The sequence below is a fragment of the Rhinatrema bivittatum genome, chromosome 14 (genome assembly GCF_901001135.1).
Source record: "Rhinatrema bivittatum chromosome 14, aRhiBiv1.1, whole genome shotgun sequence".
In the NCBI taxonomy this organism is placed as follows: Eukaryota; Metazoa; Chordata; class Amphibia; order Gymnophiona; family Rhinatrematidae; genus Rhinatrema; species Rhinatrema bivittatum.
In genome coordinates, this window is record NC_042628.1 from 37440119 (window position 1) to 37458572 (window position 18454).

The window sequence follows — 18454 nt, forward strand, 5'->3', positions numbered from 1 at the left end:
CCTGCAGGATATGTGGAATAAGGGAGTCCAGCTCGTCCCTCTGGAATATATGCAGAACTCTGGGATCGTCCCCTTCCCTCTGCACCATAAGTAGCGGATCCTCCTGGTCTGGATCCAGAGCAGTATCAACACCCTCCACAGGTGGATGAACCAAACATACCCTGGCGGCCCCTGAGGGACCCCCGGTGCTCCTGCCCCTAAGCCCTCAACTCCCTGGGTGGCCCCCGCAGGAGGAGAATCCGCTATCCTGATGATTTTGGGAGGAGGTGACCCTGCCGCTGGATCCAGAGGCTGGCTCATCCTGGCCAAGCAGGCATTGTGCAATAATAGCACAAAATCCGTGGAAAACGGAGGCGGCCCCAAGGGAGGGATCTCCTGCCGGAGGACAGGGTCCCAGAGGAGGCACCACAGAAACAGCGAAAAAATCTCCTCAGGATCTCTCCTCCTGGGTTCGCAGCAGCAGCTGGCTCTGTATCCAAAATGGCCACCGTTCTCGCGCTAGGCGGGATCGAGGCCGGCTGCTGCACATTAAGGTGCGCCTGAAGGCGCGAAACTGAGCCTCCCGCCGGCTGCGAGGGGCCCTCCTCACCAGGGAGGCACCTCGTACAAATCCCCTCGCGGGAGAGCCGCGATCCAGGCTCCCCACACGCCAAACATCGATAAGCTCTCGGCATGGCAGGCGAGGGGGAAGCCATGAGGAAATAAGCTGCAAGTCCCGCGAGTAGCGGGAAAACACCTCCGCTTGAAAATAAATCAATCTCCTTCTCCGACCCTAATAAGGAAGGAGAAAGCCCCAGAGGAATGTACATCTCTGTAGCTGGCTGCCCCAAGGAAAATGGCATCTCGGGGCAGCGGGTCGGTCAGCGGCAAAAGGGGGAGAGGTTGGAACCTCCAACATACACCCCCGGGAGCGCAGAGTTAGCGAGCTAAATCTGTGAAGGAAAGAAATACCAAAAACTTACCTGGTACACAGTTAAAAGAGAAAGCAGAGAGGGGAGACTGTGAGAAAAAAACAGTTCGGGCTGCAAGTTGTAAGCTAATAGCTTTTTTTTTTTTTTTTAAACTACAAGAACTTGATCCATCCAACAAACAAAAACAAGTAAGCTTAGAAAGAGAATAAATCTAGCTTGAAGCAGTGCCCTGGGGGGGAGCAGAGGTTCCCCCACTCCTATCTGCTGGAGTCAGAAACATACTGGGGATTGACAGAGGGTGCACTGGTTTACAAAGCAGCACCCTTCGAAGCTTTGTCTGACTCCATCTGCTGGACGGGGGACATAACCCACCGTCTGGACTGATCCGGGTACGTACAGGGAATGCCACTTCAGATGACCTGCCCAGCAGAAATGTCTGCAATCCCTGGAAGAATTCTACCAATGCCTGCAAAATCAGAAAGCGGCAAATCTCCCAGAGCATCCAGGCAGTGTTGACCCAGGCTTAAAGAAAGCTCCAGCTGATTGGCCCTGATGTCGCATGCAGCACAGATAGACAAGCGCTTAGGTTTCTTTGCCACAGGCACCATGCCACATGCGTGCAGACTGATGAAGGCTCACACCTAGCTTAACTACGTATAAGTGTGCCCAAAATGGACACAAAAAAATGTGCATTCGAGCCCATGCTTAGGCCACTTCTCCAACTGGCAGCCCAAACTGGTTGCACAAGATGTGCATCCAGAAAGAAGAACGCTCAAACGAAACCGGATACCTACACAGACTCGCAAAACTCGCTGACAGACTGCAGCAAAAGACACGCAAAACTACCCTGCGGCTTATCATGCGCCAAAATAGGAGAAGCCTGGGAGCAAGGCCTAGCCAAACCTGAACTCTCTCCTCACCTAACAGAACTCCCCAGAGACGTGAGCAGGGCAGCTGAACGCTGAGGAAACAGACTCTTCTCTTGCTGTCTTCCTTTCACTGTCTTTCACCTGAGCTCAGTCCTCCCTGGCTGAGAGCAGGAACGGGTCTTCCTTTCACTGTCTTTCACCTGAGCTCAGTCCTCCCTGGCTGAGAGCAGGAACGGGTCCCAGCTACGAGGGGAGAGGGCTAAAGCTTTCATCACCGAACCTCTCTCGGCCTGCAACCGCTAATTGGAATTTAGGTCCACATCAGTCAAGTCTACCAGACTGAAGGCACAGCACAGTATCACCTCAGGAGACAAGCAGTGCTACATAGACATCTCCTCTTTCTGCTTTCTCCTTTCCAACTTCTTTCTTTCCTTTTTTTTTTTATACTCACAGGCGATACCCTGAAGGGAAATGCATGTGCACCATCTGCTGGAGACAGAGAATATTGGCGGACTGATGTCAGGGCGGGACTATATAGCCAGGACATCAGCTTTTGCTCCATCTCCATCTGCTGGCAGAGGTGCATAACCCACTCGTTGGGAGTGACCTGCCCTAACACTAAGGAAATACATATATATACATACATACATATACACTGAATATATATGAAAGGTATCCCTTAGGGACATTTGTTTTCAGTTTTTATTTTACTTTCCCTGTGAATTTATCTGAGTTTATTATTAGAACAAAAACATGAGCTATCAGTAGAAAAATAAATGACTGACATACGTTTTCCCTGCCAGTCTCCATCGGATCATGTCACCCACGTGCGAGGACTGCCATTCTGCTTGTCCTCAGAGAAAACCTTATTTCTAATAGCAGTCACATCAGCCAGAAAAGTAAGTAAACTACAGGCATTGGTAATCTATATCTCCCTATACCCAAATATTCAAAGCTGACCCAAAGTTTCTTCCAAAAATTGTCTCTGAATTCCACTTAAATCAAGAAATAATTCTACCAACATTTTTTCCTAAAGCGCATGTGTCAATGACCGAACAGGTATTGCATACCCTGGACTGAAGAAAAGCCCTTTAGTTTTACTTGATAAAACACAAATACTAAGGAAACTAAACCAACTTTTCATATCCTAGGAGACAGCTAAAAAAATAAAACACATAGCTGTCAAAAAACATCAAAATAGCTGACAATGCATTTCTCATTGTTATGCAACCATTGGTTAGGATACACCACAACCAATAAAAGCACATCAAGTGACACTAACGGCTGCATCAATGGCACATAACTTGGCAACAACCCAAGATATCTGTAAAGCTGCAACATAGCGAACACTGCACATTTTTACAAAACCTTATCATCTGGATAAGAACTCACACAGAGACAGTACTTTTGGACAAGCGTTGCTTAAGAACATTTCTAAATAATCATCCCAAACTTCCTGCAAACTATGTTAGGAATTATTAGAAAGGGAATGGTGAATAAAACAAAAAATGTCATAATGCCTCTGTATCGCTCCATGGTGAGACCCCAACTTGAATACTGTGTACAATTCTGGTCACCACATCTCAAAAAAGATATAATTGCGATGGAGAAAGTACAGAGAAGGGTGACCAAAATGATAAGGGGAATGGAACAGCTCCCCTATGAGGAAAGACTAAAGAGGTTAGGACTTTTCAGTTTGGAGAAGAGACGGCTGAGGGGGGATATTATAGAGGTGTTTAAAATCATGAGAGGTCTAGAATGGGTAGATGTGAATCGGTTATTTACTCTTTCGGATAGTAGAAAGTGTAGGGGGCACTCCATGAAGTTAGCATGTGGCACATTTAAAACTAATCGGAGAAAGTTCTTCTTCACTCAACGCACAATTAAACTCTGGAATTTGTTGCCAGAAGATGTGGTTAGTGCAGTTAGTATAGTTGTGTTTAAAAAAGGATTGGATAAGTTCTTGGAGGAGAAGTCCATTACCTGCTATTAGCTAAGTTGACTTGGAAAATAGCCACTGCTATTACTAGCAACGGTAACATGGAATAGACTTAGTTTTTGGGTACTTGTCAGGTTCTTATGGCCTGGATTGACCACTGTTGGAAACAGGATGCTGGGCTTGATGGACCCTTGGTCTGACCCAGTATGGCATGTTCTTATGTTCTTATCAGATGCTTTGCAGAAAAACAATGAAATTCAAAGGCTATTTGAAGCAACCCTCAGCTGGGAAGTCCCATCTTATGTGGCTGTACTGTGGTGTTTGCCCATGGAGAAAGCAAAGTTGCTTACCTATAAGAGGTGTTCTCTGTGGACAGCAATACAATCAGCCGCACAATGCCTCCCACTTCCCTGGGAAATTTATGAAGCTTGTAAAGAGGCTGAGGAGACTTGCACACGGGACAGCTAGCTCGGGATGACCTGCACATGCTCAGACAGCAAAGTAGAACTTTCTGGGCTTTGAGAGAAGAAACGATCTGACTTGGCACCATCAGATGACATTGCCCCTCTTGTACTTGTTTTGCTGCCCATGGAGAACACCTGTTACAGGTGAACCACTTTGCTTTGTACGGCTTCTTGCATCCAGCAGGCTCTCAAAATCAGAGTACCTACATGAAGCCACCTCAGCGTACATACACTGCATGACAATTTATCTGGGCAAATAGTAGCAACCAATTTTATCTAAATACAGCAAAATTCAAGGAAATAAAGGGATGTTGACAGCAAAATGTTATTTATGAAATCTAAAGAACAAAGTCAGCAGCATTTTCATTGCATGTTGCTTTGAGTTCAGCCATATTTCTCCCATCCATGTTTCACTACGTTTATTACAGTACTCCCTTCTCTAGCAGACATCAAAGCCATTCTGTCAGACATGCTAAGGAAAAGTGACCCATTACAGACAAACATATATACACAGACATAAACATAACAGAAACATGGGGGCAGTTACTACCGTAAGAAACTTGGTCTTTTTCCGCTGTAAATACTATGTTACGTGCATGCTAGGGCTTTGGAGAAGCTCCCAGAACTTACCTGGAACTTAAGGCAAGAGCCGTCCAGACTGATGTGGGAACTAATGCTCTCTGCTATGATCATACCAAGCCGTCGCACCTGGGGCAGGTTACTATCCAGGTGGCACTGCACTCCTGCCATCAAGCAACCAAGGAGTTCTGAAAGTACATGAATGGAGAGCTGAAAACAGCACACAAGTCCTCTTTATCTGCCACTGCTAAGAAACAGCTTTATGGCTACCGATGGGGCAAATATTTTAGAGGTGCCCCTGCTCAACTGCCTTCCTGGTGAGGCAGATGAGGCTGTGCTATGTGAGGACGGCAGACTGTGGCTTCTCAGTTCCTCTGTGTATAGGCCCTTGCTTTCTGTGAAGGCAGAGACATCTGTCCACAGTTGAAACAGTTTGCCTGGACATGGTCAGGATCTAGGTAAATGTAACAAAGCTTCCCTGTACGTACCAGGATCAGTCCAGGACACCTGGGTTGTGACTCCGCACCAGTAGATGGAGACAGAGCAAAACTTGTCGGGCTGAGCCATATATGACCCTGTGCCAGTCACAGCCCCTCAGTCTTACTCTGTCTCCAGTAGATGGTGCAGGTGCAGTCACATTCCTATTTTTTTTAAGCTAATCCAGTCAAGTACTGTTTGGGGAGGCTGCTGAAGCAGCCAAGCAACTTTTTAGATAGAAAAAATATAGTTATAAGAAGAAAGAGAGAGAGGTTCATGTCTGTCCTGTTGCTCAGATGGAAAAAAAAAAGACTGTGGGGACTTGCAAGGCAATGGACAAGCGTGAATTCCTGCACATGCTCAGTAGAGGAAAAGTTCCAGTAGCTTAGAGAGAGGTCTATTTGGTGCCACCAGGTAACATCATCCACACGTAATGGCTAATTCAGCCCTGTTTATCAAGAGAAAATATACTCTCAATATTTATAAAACATATAGTATACATGTTACTTGCATGCAGAATCCCTTTGAAAACTCTAACTTGCCCTGGATTACACTGATAGGACATATAATAAATAAATATTGATAGATGTGGTAAGTGGGCCAGTAACAGGCCTGAAACCCTGACAGAATTGCTGTTGTCTCTGTGCAGTTACGTGTTCATTGTATACGCTTTCCTTTTCTGTTCAAATCAGGAATCAAAAGCAACAAAGACAGAACAGTACAATTTTATTATTTGCTAAAATGTATTTTATTCATCAAAGTCTCTATATTTTTAGCTTCAAGGAATTAACTTTGTGGTTGGTTCAAACTTCCAATGGACCCCAGTGGTGCACAGAGCTATTAAATTCCAGTAGGAGACTTTTTTTTTTTTTTTTTTTTTTAAATGAAAAGGTTGCATCTATCAGCAATGAGAGCAGCAGGCAAATACCATGAGGCCTTGCTCCTCCTCACCTTGCCTGTAGCTCTCCATCTCTGCTTCCTTCAGGTGACACAGACAGATCAAGATTGCTTTGCTGATGTACAGCTGCTGCTCCATGGGTGAGTGCTTCACTGCACTGCTGCTGCTCCAGGTCTCCAGGAGCTCCTTCAGCACCTGCCCCGGCAAAGAGAGAACTCAGGGTTCAGGGCTTCCCTGCCAAGTGTCTCCCCAGACTGCAGAACATGCTTCTGTGCACGGCAATGTTTGCATATCACCTTTTAACTGTGCGCGAAGCATTTAAGCTGCAGGCAGAGCACACTTCCCACAGGGTAGCGTGCTCAGGATCCCCTGCCCAACTCTAATTTTCCCCCAATGCCAAACAGTGTGAATCGGAGACAGATCTTGGACACCACACCCAGCAGCCCCATTTTCCCTAACTTTTCTGTTTAAAGTTATCAGATCTTTCAAGGCTGGCATATTTCAACATACAGAACTACACACCGACCGTGCTTTAGAAACTGAAATCCACGCAAGGAAGAAAAGCATCCCACGTACCTGCATCAGTAAGGGCCGTCGACTACTGTCAAGGGCCAGGTATCCCAGAAGGCTTTGCAACACAGAAGTCTGCAATAGAACCCATAGAATTACTGTCACTTCAAGAGGATGAGATTATTATTGGGGGGGGGGGGGGAAGAGGGAATTTGGGAGAATCTGAAAATAGCAGCGGTAGCTGCCTCAGTGCAAACAGAGCAGGGATTTGCTTTATAACCTGGATATGGCCACACAGTAACTATCAAACAGAGCTCTTTACGAGAAAGCCTAGCAAAGCAGACCAAGGCTTCTGGCTCCTACCACACATCCACAATGCAAGGCCACAGGACCTCAGGTTCTTACCTTATATCCGTATTGCAGAAGCAGCATCTTCTGTGTCAGTACAAATTGTGCCTTCTTGTTTTTCATCACCAAGTTCCCCAACAGTCTGCAGAGATCACTTGCCCTAGAAAATCATGCTGATGAATGCAGGGTCTGCTCTCATCTACTACTACCACCAATACAGGTTTTCAGGCAGCTCTCATACAAATGTTAAATTGCACCCTGACCACTGGCTGCCTTCCTGAAGAACACTCGGACAGCTCAACAAACAAAAAGTTATCAATAAAAACGGGAAGAAGCACAGAACAGACGCAGACTCCGTCCAGGAGTATGTAAAATGCACGCTGAAAGAATTTAACTCCCGATGCAGTATGCTAATGCATTGGGAGCTTAAAAAAAAGTGAATTAACCCAAAAAAGTACTTTAAAAAACACAAAGAACATTGTTTATATGCAGAAAACCCTCAAATACAGGTCCTGGCACCAGAACTCGAGAGTCTGACCAGAGACTAACATTAGCCCTGGAATCTTTACTTCACTTCTGAGCAGGAGTTTCCAGCACCAAGAAAACACAAGATAAGCCACGCACCTCCCTGCACAGGGAGGAGTTGCCAGTCCAGGTCCCAAGTGCCCGGCGGATCCCTCAGAGCTGATCTGGTTTTTTCTCCCTCACTCCCATGGATAAGCATTGGCTTTCCCAAGTCGACCTGGCCGATGACTGTTTATGGATTTTTCCTTCAGGAACTTGGTCCAATCCTCTTTTGAACCCCCTCTATGTTAATTACCTTGACCACACCCTCTGGCAACAGATTCCATAGCTTGATTGTGCACAGAATGAAAAAATACTTCCTATCATTTGTGTCCCCTAGTCCTAGCATTGCTTCAAAGTTCCTGATATTTACCTGTTCTATCCCACTTACGACTTTCTAAGTTGCAATCATGACTCTCCTCAGTCATCTCTTTTACAAGCTAAAAAGCTCCAACTGTTTAGTTTTTCTATTCCCTTTATCCTGTTTGTCGCCTCTCTGTATCTTTTCCATACCCGCTATGTCTTTTTTTTTTTTAGATGAGGCGACTAGAACTGAACACAATACTCAAGGTGCAGTCATATCATGGATCTATACAAGGGCATTATGATATTCTCAGTTTTGTTCTCTATTCCTTTCCAAATAATTCCTAATATTCTATTTGCCTTTTTAACCATTGCCATACACCGAGCTCTTTTGAACCTGATACATTGGATCCCATGGAGAAAATGACTGTCTTATGGCTACATCTTCTCGATTGAAAGTTAATGGATTAATCCTTATTGCCGCCAAGCCTGAGCTACTTTAGATAAGCAGATCAGAGCTACAGATTAAATTGGATCAAGATAGGATCACAAAACTGTCTGAAATCAAAAAATGTAGGTATTATTCTGAGCCCCTACTTAGATCTGAGACAGACATGTTTTTGGTCATCCAAAAAAGCTTGGTTTAAGCTTTGATTGGTACACAACTTAAAGCCCCTTCTGTCCAACTTAACACAGTATGCCCTGCCTTACTGATGTGACCTGTAGGTTATTGGAACTCTGCTTGTAGGTTTACATTTGAAGACACTGTGCAGCCTAGAACAGATTCAAAATGCTACTGCAAAGTTAGTCATGGGTTGGAAAATAAGAGATCATGGGGCCAATATTCAGCTGCTGAGCGGTTCAACTAGTTAGCCGGATATACAGCGACTCAGTTGCATTGCTAAAAATACCCAGCTATCTTAGATGTTACCTGCATGTTTATGCAGCCAACTTTAGGTCATATCAGCGACATGACCAGAGTTAGTCTCATAAGTTACGCAGCTAACTCCGCACCACCCGGAAATCCCTCCCGCCCGCCCCTGAAACACTCCAACTTATGCAGCTACAATTTAGCTGCCTACGGCTTTCAATATTGCCGGTTAGCCATTCCCTTTCAGTTATCCCTCTAAATGGCTTTTGAATATCGACCTTCACATTTCTCCTCTGCTTTCCAACCTACACTGGTCGCAGTTACCTTTAGATCCCAATTTAAAATAATTGTTTGATTTATAAAGGCCCTGCATGGACCCAACTTAAGACCCAGAAATCTCTTTCTGCTTTAAATTCTGGTGTCTAAGGACTCTGGGACAGCCAGCACCTGCACGCAGTCCGTTTCCTTACACCGGATGTCAGTATTCAGTTTGCTGGTAAAGGGATTTTCCTTGTACCAATTCTATGGCCATTACATGTTTGTTGAAATTAATCTGAAGGTCATTTGTGAGAGAAAGCATTTCAATTGTCTTAGTTCTTAAGATTTTAGTATTCTTTTTATTTTTTAAGAGATGTTTGATTTTTTTTTTTTTTTAATGTATTTAAATTTTGCAACCATGCTTTGGTACTGGGTACAAATTTTACACATTGCCTTGAGCAGGTAGCTTAGGCAATAAATTAAAGCTAAAATAAGTACATGCAATGGTTTTAGGTGCAACTCCAAGGAAGCAGCAGCTTAGTCTCTTACCCAGGTGCCATCTGAACAAATCCAGAAATGACTGCCTCCATCCAGCGGTCTGGTACAGACTCAACCAATCTCCAGCAGATCCTCTGCCAGATGCAGTCCAACTGGGTGAAAGCCGTCAAGTGAGGCAGAACCACGCTCAGAACCTCCTCTACAATGGGGGGATTAAAAAAATAAATAAAAGGTTAAGGAACTTTCCCAGGGAATGGACGGCTCTCAAAGAGGAAAGAAAAACCAGGCACTCAACAAGAAGTTAACATCAAGGAGGGCAATTTTGGAAGTTCCTGCAGTGCTTACAAGCAAGGCTGATTTTCAAAGCACTCTTCCCTGTGGAATTTCCCTTTGAAAATCCCATAGCGGTCAGTGCCGTGTGGATTCCTTAAACCACAGGCTTTGCAGGTGCACTTTCAAAATGAAATCCTTGTGCAGACTTTCCCCACTACCACCTCCTTTCTCCCACTGCAGGGAAAAAAAAAATATGCACTCTTTCCCCTTCAGAGGGGGAGCCATTTTCAAAGGTTAAACTTCCTCAAGGCTCCACCTGCTTCAGCAGCCCTTACAAAAGGATACCAGGCAGGTTTCACAGACAATGATTACGTCAACAGCTGAGACTGGAAGCAAGGAAGGATATTTTGTCTTAGACCAAAAGGAGCATAACACAATAAAAAGTTAAAAACCTAGTGCTTCAAAAAGGTACAAAAAACAGCCCACATAAAGCTCACAAAGAATGGAGGTTTTATTCCCAGGAAAACTAAGAGGGAGCAAACGAGATAAAAAAAAAAAAAAGGAACTGGTCATTTTCTTAAGAATCTGGCTAGTGCTGCTGGTTTAAAGTCGCTTCCTGCCAGAGCCTGGGACGTGCTTGGAAAGCCTGCGTGGGTCTGCTTCCTTACGTAAGCACAGGGACAAGCGCGACGCCGCCAGGGACTCACCTCTGCGCCCCTGCACACAAACCTTCCCCAGCACCTGCGACACAAAGGAGATGGAGCAGCTCTTCTCCTCTGCCAAAAGAAAAAAAAGAGAGACAAGGACGATACCGTGAGGAGGGATCCTCATTTATCTATTCAGCAAAGATTTATATGCCGCCAAATCCAAGAATATTCTTCTTCGCTGGATTACATCGCAACAGAAATTATATCGGCTACAATTAAATAACGCACACTACCCCAACGCCACACTAGGTCTCCAAAACCTCAAGGGGAAAAACACAGCTAAAGCCTGTGAGAAAAAAAGCAAGAAATCTTCTGACTTATGACCCAGGCCTGTGAGTTCATCCTGCACCCAACGCTGCTGGAGAAATCATTGCAGTGGTGCACAAGGAGAGATCAAGGGGCTGGCCTAAGTCATTTAGGCTATCAGTTACATTCCTGAAGCCCACAGATTAAAGGGGCAATTCTCAAAGGCTTAGCCAGGAACGGCACAGGTAAAAACAGAGTTCACCTGGCTAGATCAGCCCAAACCCACTAAAGCAGATTTTCAGCCAGAGAAAAAAGTGTGAGAGTTCACAACGTGTGCACTTTTAGTCACGGTAACAAGGGAAAGAAAACTCGGCACATCCACTGACGTTTTAAAACGTTATGTGCCTACTTCACGCTATCTTTTCAGTCTGTGTAAATGAATGCGTGCATTATTCAGACACAAAGTAGGCAGGAACCTAGTCTTTGAATTTGTGTGCAGTGCCAGCTAGGCACCCTACTGAACATTTACCCTAGAATCCCGGGTGCCCCAAAGCAAAAAGTGTGCAATAAACTCAGCCAAATACAAAATACTTTCTTTTCCATTTGAACCATGATTTCTGAAAAAAATAGTTTCTGTATGCTTATTTTCTCTGCTTAATCTGCTGACTCATGAATTTCTATCTTTAACAAAATTCCTTCACAGCTGACTGGGATCATTTCTCTACTGAGAACATTGTTACAAACAGCAGTGCTCTAATCTGACAAATCCATGATTGTCTTACAGTCAGAAAGTGTATTTGTGGTTGTGTCAAATACTATAAACATTACACTGTAAAACTGTGCTTCCTGCCTGACATGTCAAGAGATATTCACAAACTTGGCAGAAAATGGTCATTAAAGATATGCAGATTAAAAACAAAAACTCCTGGGGCCAGTTCGACAGCACCATTGCCCATGCAAAACAACTGGGATCCCTTCCTGGGCCCAGATCCAACTCAAGAAAAGAACAGTTAGTGGACTGCCTGAGAAATATGTCCCGGGGCCAGTTCTGGTCAGTATCTTTGTACGTGACACTGCGACAGGTTAGGAGGACAAGCTTCCCTTTTGGGACAGGACACTAGGATACCTGCCTAGAATTAATGATAGTGCGGGCTCCAAATTTGTTAAAAATAGGGAGACCACTAACTATCTGTGTATGAAGGCTTGCAATTAAACTGAAAGCTCAAAGGGGCAGGAGAAAGCGACAGAGCACATAAAAACCCCCCAAAAAACCCCACCTTATTTTCTGAAAAATGCTGAAGTTGAAAATCTAATGACACTGGCACCATAGGTGTCACCCCCAAAATCACATTTACCATTTTATATTCAGACCACAGAGTTTCAAGAGATGCGGCACAAAAACTTCCGGATCACGCTGCCACGTAGAGCCGTGGCCGGTTGGTTGCTTTCCTTTCCCCGGGGCTTCTCAGCCTCTCACCTCGTAGGGCATCCGAGATCTTCTGCAGGACAGCGACAATCTCCCTGCCCAGCAGGGGAAAGTAGTTCTGAGGGTAGAAGACAGGCGGGTTCTCTTCTCGCAGCTTGTTGCTCAGGTGGTCGGGCAGGCACACTACCTTGCTGAGCAGAGTTTCCTGTAAGAGAGGCGAGGTGATTTGCGCCTGCTGCTGACAGAGCTGCCACATCAGTGCCATCAGTCCCCCCTGGCAGAGGAAGTTCTCCAGGACCCCAACCACTTTCATCAGACGGAAACTGGGCCTGCAACAAAATAGGACATTAATCAAGAAAATCCAAGGCCGATGCTCATTCAGAGGCCAGAGAGCGCCAGATGGGCAAAAGCAGGACTGCACTCCCGAGGAGTTATGCCAGCACTACATGGGGACGTTGATAAAAGGTGTTTGAAGGTACTGACAACCCCTAAAGATATAGCCCAGCTGGAAAATCTATGGGGGAAACAGGAGTTCAGAAATATCACCAATCTTACACCTTCCTCCCTGAAGCAATATTTTAGTTTGGTGAATTCATTTCCGCCCTATTCTCTTATGTTCATGCCGCCTTTTGAATGCTTACTCAATGCTTTTTAATTTATTTTTTTTTTAATGAGCTTATATTTTATCAGTTTTCCAAAAATACCTTCATTTTCACCAATAGACATGCTTAGGAGATTTTATATTGAATGTTCACATTTTTTCTTGTATCAGATTCCCTTAATATCTAAGGTATTTTATCTCCCTGTAAGAAGCAACGTGGAACTCTCAGCCTGTTCCCCGGTTGGAACTTTCTTACCAACTGGGATTCCTCTACCTAATTCTCAGGAGAAGAATTTCCCAAGTGCAACTTTGCTTGAGGTTTATACCTTTGAATCTGATCAGAATGATATGTTTCAAAGGGTTTTTTTTAGACTGAATCAGAGCGTTTTCTTGGGTAAGTATACTGCGGTATTTCCAGTGTCTCTAGAGCCGCACGGCTCAGGTGAAGACAGGTTTGGGAAACAGATGGCGGGTAACTGCAACGGGTGCTACCTTCCTGCTGCATTTCCCGTGTAAATATTTATTATCCCCTAAAGTGATATTACAACTTCTATGACCCCAAACAATTGGAGAGGTTTCTTGGTAATCAAGAGTCGGCAGTAGACTTGGCTTAATATCACCTGGAATTGCATACAAGGCAGGATTTTCTTTTCTGATACTTTTTTTCCCCCGTTTGTCTCTCCCTTGTGAGACAACTGAGTGTGCCATTTTTCCTTAGCTTATGTAAAAATGATGTAAGAATTACATTTTCTACCCACCTCCTTAATAAAGTGCTCTGTATTTTCTAAGGTCAAATGTGTATGCATGATTTGTACTAATTGGAAATCAATAAAAATTATTTAAAATAAAAAGAGCTACTGCCGTACCACATTTAGCCAAACCTTTCCAAACCTGTTGTAGACTATGCTGAATAATATAGGCAATTTCACTGCAAAATGATTTTTTTTTAGTATTTCAGTGGCTTAATTTGTCCAGTGAAAGGAGCAGAGTAAAACATCCTTAACCACTCGTGCCCACACAACAATCCCAGGAGACGTTAGGCCTGGATCTGGCGGCCAGAGCTTACTCTGTAGATACGATGCAGTCCAGCAGAACCAGAAAGGCCTGGTCTGGCGGTCCTTGCAGGAAAAAGTTCTCCCACAGCTCCTGCTGCTGCTCCAAGGTGAGCAGCTCCAGCTTCTCCGGAATCATTTTAGCAACGAGGCATCGCAAGAATGGCGAGAAGTGCGCCCTTCTGAACTCTTCTCGTTCTCGGAGGGTGCTAGAGCTCCCGCCTTCTCCCAAATAGTGCTTCATGGCCGTGAGCACAGCGGCGATTTGGACCCCGTCACTGGAGGAAGAGAGGACGTTCATGGCGTCTCTGACGGCAGAGCGCACTTGAAGGCATTCAGGCTCCATTGTTCAGCTTTACCTCTGGAAATAAAAATAAATAAATAAAAAGTGCTGTGTGACAAAAAGTGACACCTGTCCTTGACATTCCTCTGAAAAGTAACCTTCCCTTGTTATCTATTCTCCAGAAAGTGGAATAACTAAAAAAAAAAAAATGCCTGTCTATGGAAAAGACAAGTTGCCATAGCTAATTCCCTGGTCTATAGAACTGATGTTTTCCTAGTAGTGGTGCAAGGAAGGTTATTGTGTACCTCAGTGGTTCTTAAAGTTTAGAATTCCTATTTTGTGGAAGTTGGAAACAGAGTGACATGAACCAAAATTAATGAAAAACTGCTAAAATATGAATGAAAGGTAAGGTAGAGTAGTTTCATTGAAACTACTGACCAGGTAACTGTCCAGCCTGCCCTAGAGGCTCCTGTTTATATTAACAACAAACTCAATTACTGGCAGGGAATAGTCTCGCGTTGCCTGGAGTAATGGAATTTAAATCATCAGCTGTTAAATTGACTGAAAACTAAGCTATTCCCCCTTTCCCCAAGGTTGGTAGCGATGAGGAAACCGTGTTACAACCCCATCCAACACTTATATTCTGCCTTTTCAGTCTCAAATACAAATTATATGAATATAAATTAAATACAGCAAAAAAAATTTTAAAAAAGGGGGGACTGAGACACAGAACACCAACCCACAAAGAAAGTCCAGGGAATATCAACCTGAGAGGGTCACAAAAAGGCTGCATAGCTTTTCTTTTTAAATGAATTAGAAGTGACTTGCCTTTGGGGTTTATGATATTTGCATTAAAGTGATTTAAAATCATTTTATGACATCCCTTGATACTTTTTGGGACTCTCTCAGGTTGCTACATCTTCTAAAAATTAAATATAACATATTAAAACAGAATCCATAAATAGAATTAAACAATTTAAAACTGTTCTTAAACAATAAATTAACAACAAAGATCTAACACCCAACTAAATCTCACTCTCACCAGGAGCAGATTAGATGCAGACCAACCAACCATGTATCCAGAATACCATCTAGAAACTCAGAATAGTTACTCCAGGAACTACACCAGCTCCAGAAAGGCTGTTACAGTTTCTTAGAAACTAAGTGGAAATCTGAAATATCCAGAACAAATGATCACACTCCTACCTGGGTTCTGTACCAGTAATTGAATGCTGACTTCATCCATAAGAACATAAGTTTTGCCACATTGGGTCAGACCAAAGTCCATCATCTTATTTCCAACAGTAGCCAATCCAGGTCACAAGGAATTGGCAGGATACCAGAAGGTCGATAGATTCTATGCTGCTTATCCCTGGGACAAGTAGTGGATTTCCCCCAAAGTCCACCTTAACAGTTTATGGACTTTTCTTCCAGGAACTTGTGCAAACCTTTTTCAAAACGCAACTACACTAACAGCTTTTCCCACATCCTCCAGCAATTAATTTTCTCCTCTTTTTCTTAAATATATCACCTAGTAACTTCATTGCATGTCCCCTAGTCTTTGTACTTTTTGAAAGCGTAAACTGATTTGTGTTTACCCATTCCAATCCACTCGTTATTTATGGACTTCTATCATATCTCCCCTAACCTCTTTAGCCTTTCTTCATAGGGGGATCATTCCATCTCCTTTATCATTTTGGTCGCCCTACTCTGTACCTTTTCTAATTATGCTATATCTTTTTTGAGATGCGATGACCAGAACTGCACACAGTATTCTAAGTGTGGTTGCATCCTGAAGTGATATAGAGGCATTATGATATTCTCTGTTTTATTCTCCATTCCTTTCCTAATAATCCCTAGCACAACGGACAGAGGATTTCAACATATTAGCCACAATGACACCTAGGGGCAGATTTTAAAAGCCCTGCGCGCCAGTGCACGCAAAGCCCTGGGACGCTCATAAGTCCCGGGGCTTTGCTTGTGGGGCATGTCGGGGGCGGCACGGCATCCGGGGGCGGGGCCGTGGGTGTGGTGCCAGCCCAGGGGTATCCAAGGGGCATGGCCGAGACTTCTGAACCAGCCCCCGGCCGGGGAATGGTGTTCCGGCAGCCGGCCAGGGCAGGCGTAACTTTCTGAACAAAGGGGGGGGGGGATGGATTTCGGAGCGGCCTCAGAGGGAACAGAGGCAGGCTGCTTGGCTCGGTGTGCGCAGGTTGCACAACTGTGCACACCGACCCTGAATTTTATAACATGCACGCAGTAGCGCGCACATGTTATAAAATCGGGCGTAGATTTGTTTGCGCGAACAAATCTAAGCCCGCACATAACTTTAAAAATCTACCCCCTAGATTTTATTTTCCTGGTGGTGACTCCCAATGTGGAACTTTGCATGTGTAGCTAGAATTTGGGTTGACGAGACTTCAGCAGGGTGCATAGCTTTGGGTTCAGAGTCAAGATGGAGGAAGAGTTCAATAGTGGCAATGACAACTTCAGCAAGTTAGGGAGTGTGGGCAGAAAGGTTGGACTGTGCTGGCAGGCTGCTCTGTTTTGTTTTGTTTTTTTTTTTATAAGCAGCACCAGGCAGTGGGCATATTCAGATAATTTTATTGGCAAAACAATTTTATATGTGTTGCTAAAGTATATAAATGATTAAAATAAAAAGAGGAAGGAAAACAAAAATGATAAAGCAAAATTACAGATTACAGGAAGTACAAGAAAAAATATCAGGTTTTTGTAGACAAGTAAAACTGTAAGCTTTGAGAGAAGTCTCTTGTGGCCTAACATATATCATGCTTTCTTTTCTGGAGGGTGCATAGTCATATCTCACAACCACTATTGTTTTGTGGGGGTTTGGGGATATTTTTATAAAATTATGACTCACAAAGCCTAACATTTAATGCTCAATTTTTGAGATCCATATTTTTAAGAAGAGTAACAATGAGAAATTAGACCAACGCATAATGATGACTGTATTCAGGATGGGGAGGCTTCTGATATTCAGATTTAGACTTGATGCCTGTTTCATTTCTACCCTATCTTTCCTAAGTAAAGCCTCCTGCCTAGAATGAGTTATGTTTAGTGATGCTGCTTGCTGGAAAATTTGAGCGATACGAGCACAACAACAAGGTGGAAAGAAACTGCTTACCTTCCAGGCTTCGGTTTCATGTCAATCTGCAATTTGTACACGGTGACTCGCTCTCGCTCACCGGGAGCGCATGCCTTTTCCCCTTCGGAGTTCCGCAAGCTGCAGCAATCGTCGCCTTCTGCTGTTCCTGATTGGCTGCTGCCGACGAGTCATCACACTGCGACTGCTGGCAAGGTTATGCGGCTGCCTGAAGCAAAGGAGAAAAGGAGCCAGAAACAAAGAGGGCTGCTAGCACACAGCCTCCCATTTGCCCAGCCCGCTCAAAACAATTGTGCCACACAACGAGAGAAAAAAAGTAGCGGAATCTGGCAACACTCGAGGGGAGGCAGCAACGGCTGCTGGGAAAACCGTCACTCTCAAAGGGCGGCTGTTTATTAACTCTCTCAGGCCCGCTAAAATGACGCGAAACCTCTGTCATGCTCAGGGAAAGCCCTCACTCCCCGGGAGAATACTGTCAGTGGTGGACCGGAGATGACTGCCCCTGTTAAATTGTCTTCTGCAGACCAAAAGTGTTACCCTTCAGCACAGGAGGCTGTACATAATTATACGTGGCACAGTGGTGCCATTACAGAAATGCCATGTCTGCAGTGACGCTAGAAGTCAGGTTCCCACTATTGCATTTGCACATTTAAACAATCAGTAAACGACGCCTAGTTTCTAACACATACAGTCTCAGGCATAAGAAGTTGCCAGACCAAGGGTCCATCAAGCCCAGCATCCTGTTTGCAACAGTAGCCAATCCAGGTTAGACGTACCTGGCAGGTACCCAAATAATAAGTAGAGTCCATACTACTAATGCTGGTAATAGCAGTGGCTATTCCCTAAACTAAGTCAACTTGATTAACAGCAGTTTATGGACTTCTCCTCCAAGAACGTATCCAAACTTTTTTTTAAACCCAGCTAAACTAACTTCCCTAACCCCATCCTCTAGCAATAAATTCCAGAGCTTAATTGTGCCATGAGTGAAAAAGAATTTTCTCCAGTTTGTTTTAAATGTGTTTCTTGCTAAATTCATGGCCTCTAGCCCTATTATTTGAAAGAGTAAATAACGGATTCACATTTACCCCTTCTAAGCCCCTTTTCCACTGAGAAAACAGACCATTTAATCCTAATCTATTTCCTGTTTTGTAATCCACAAAAGGACATTACTTCCTAGCCCATGATTTTTTTTAGCTTTCTTACAAACCTCTCATAAGAGACTTTATCAAATGCCTTCTGAAAATCCAAATACA

General features: G+C 44.1%; 1 protein-coding gene across 1 annotated transcript in view; it reads right to left on the reverse strand.

The window, feature by feature from the left end:
* The window catches only part of TELO2 (telomere maintenance 2), a 59486-nt gene extending 41837 nt beyond the window's left edge, over positions 1 to 17649 (reverse strand). The window contains exons 1-9 of the mRNA XM_029577425.1: positions 17223 to 17649; positions 13809 to 14155; positions 12193 to 12470; positions 10470 to 10538; positions 9541 to 9688; positions 7053 to 7155; positions 6714 to 6782; positions 6191 to 6332; positions 4814 to 4950 (exon numbers count right to left, since the gene is read on the reverse strand). Of these exons, the coding sequence (XP_029433285.1) occupies positions 4814 to 4950; positions 6191 to 6332; positions 6714 to 6782; positions 7053 to 7155; positions 9541 to 9688; positions 10470 to 10538; positions 12193 to 12470; positions 13809 to 14140 (1278 nt within the window). The 5' untranslated portion in view covers positions 14141 to 14155; positions 17223 to 17649. The remainder of the gene's footprint in view (positions 1 to 4813; positions 4951 to 6190; positions 6333 to 6713; positions 6783 to 7052; positions 7156 to 9540; positions 9689 to 10469; positions 10539 to 12192; positions 12471 to 13808; positions 14156 to 17222) is intronic.
* Between the last annotated feature and the right edge of the window lie 805 nt (positions 17650 to 18454).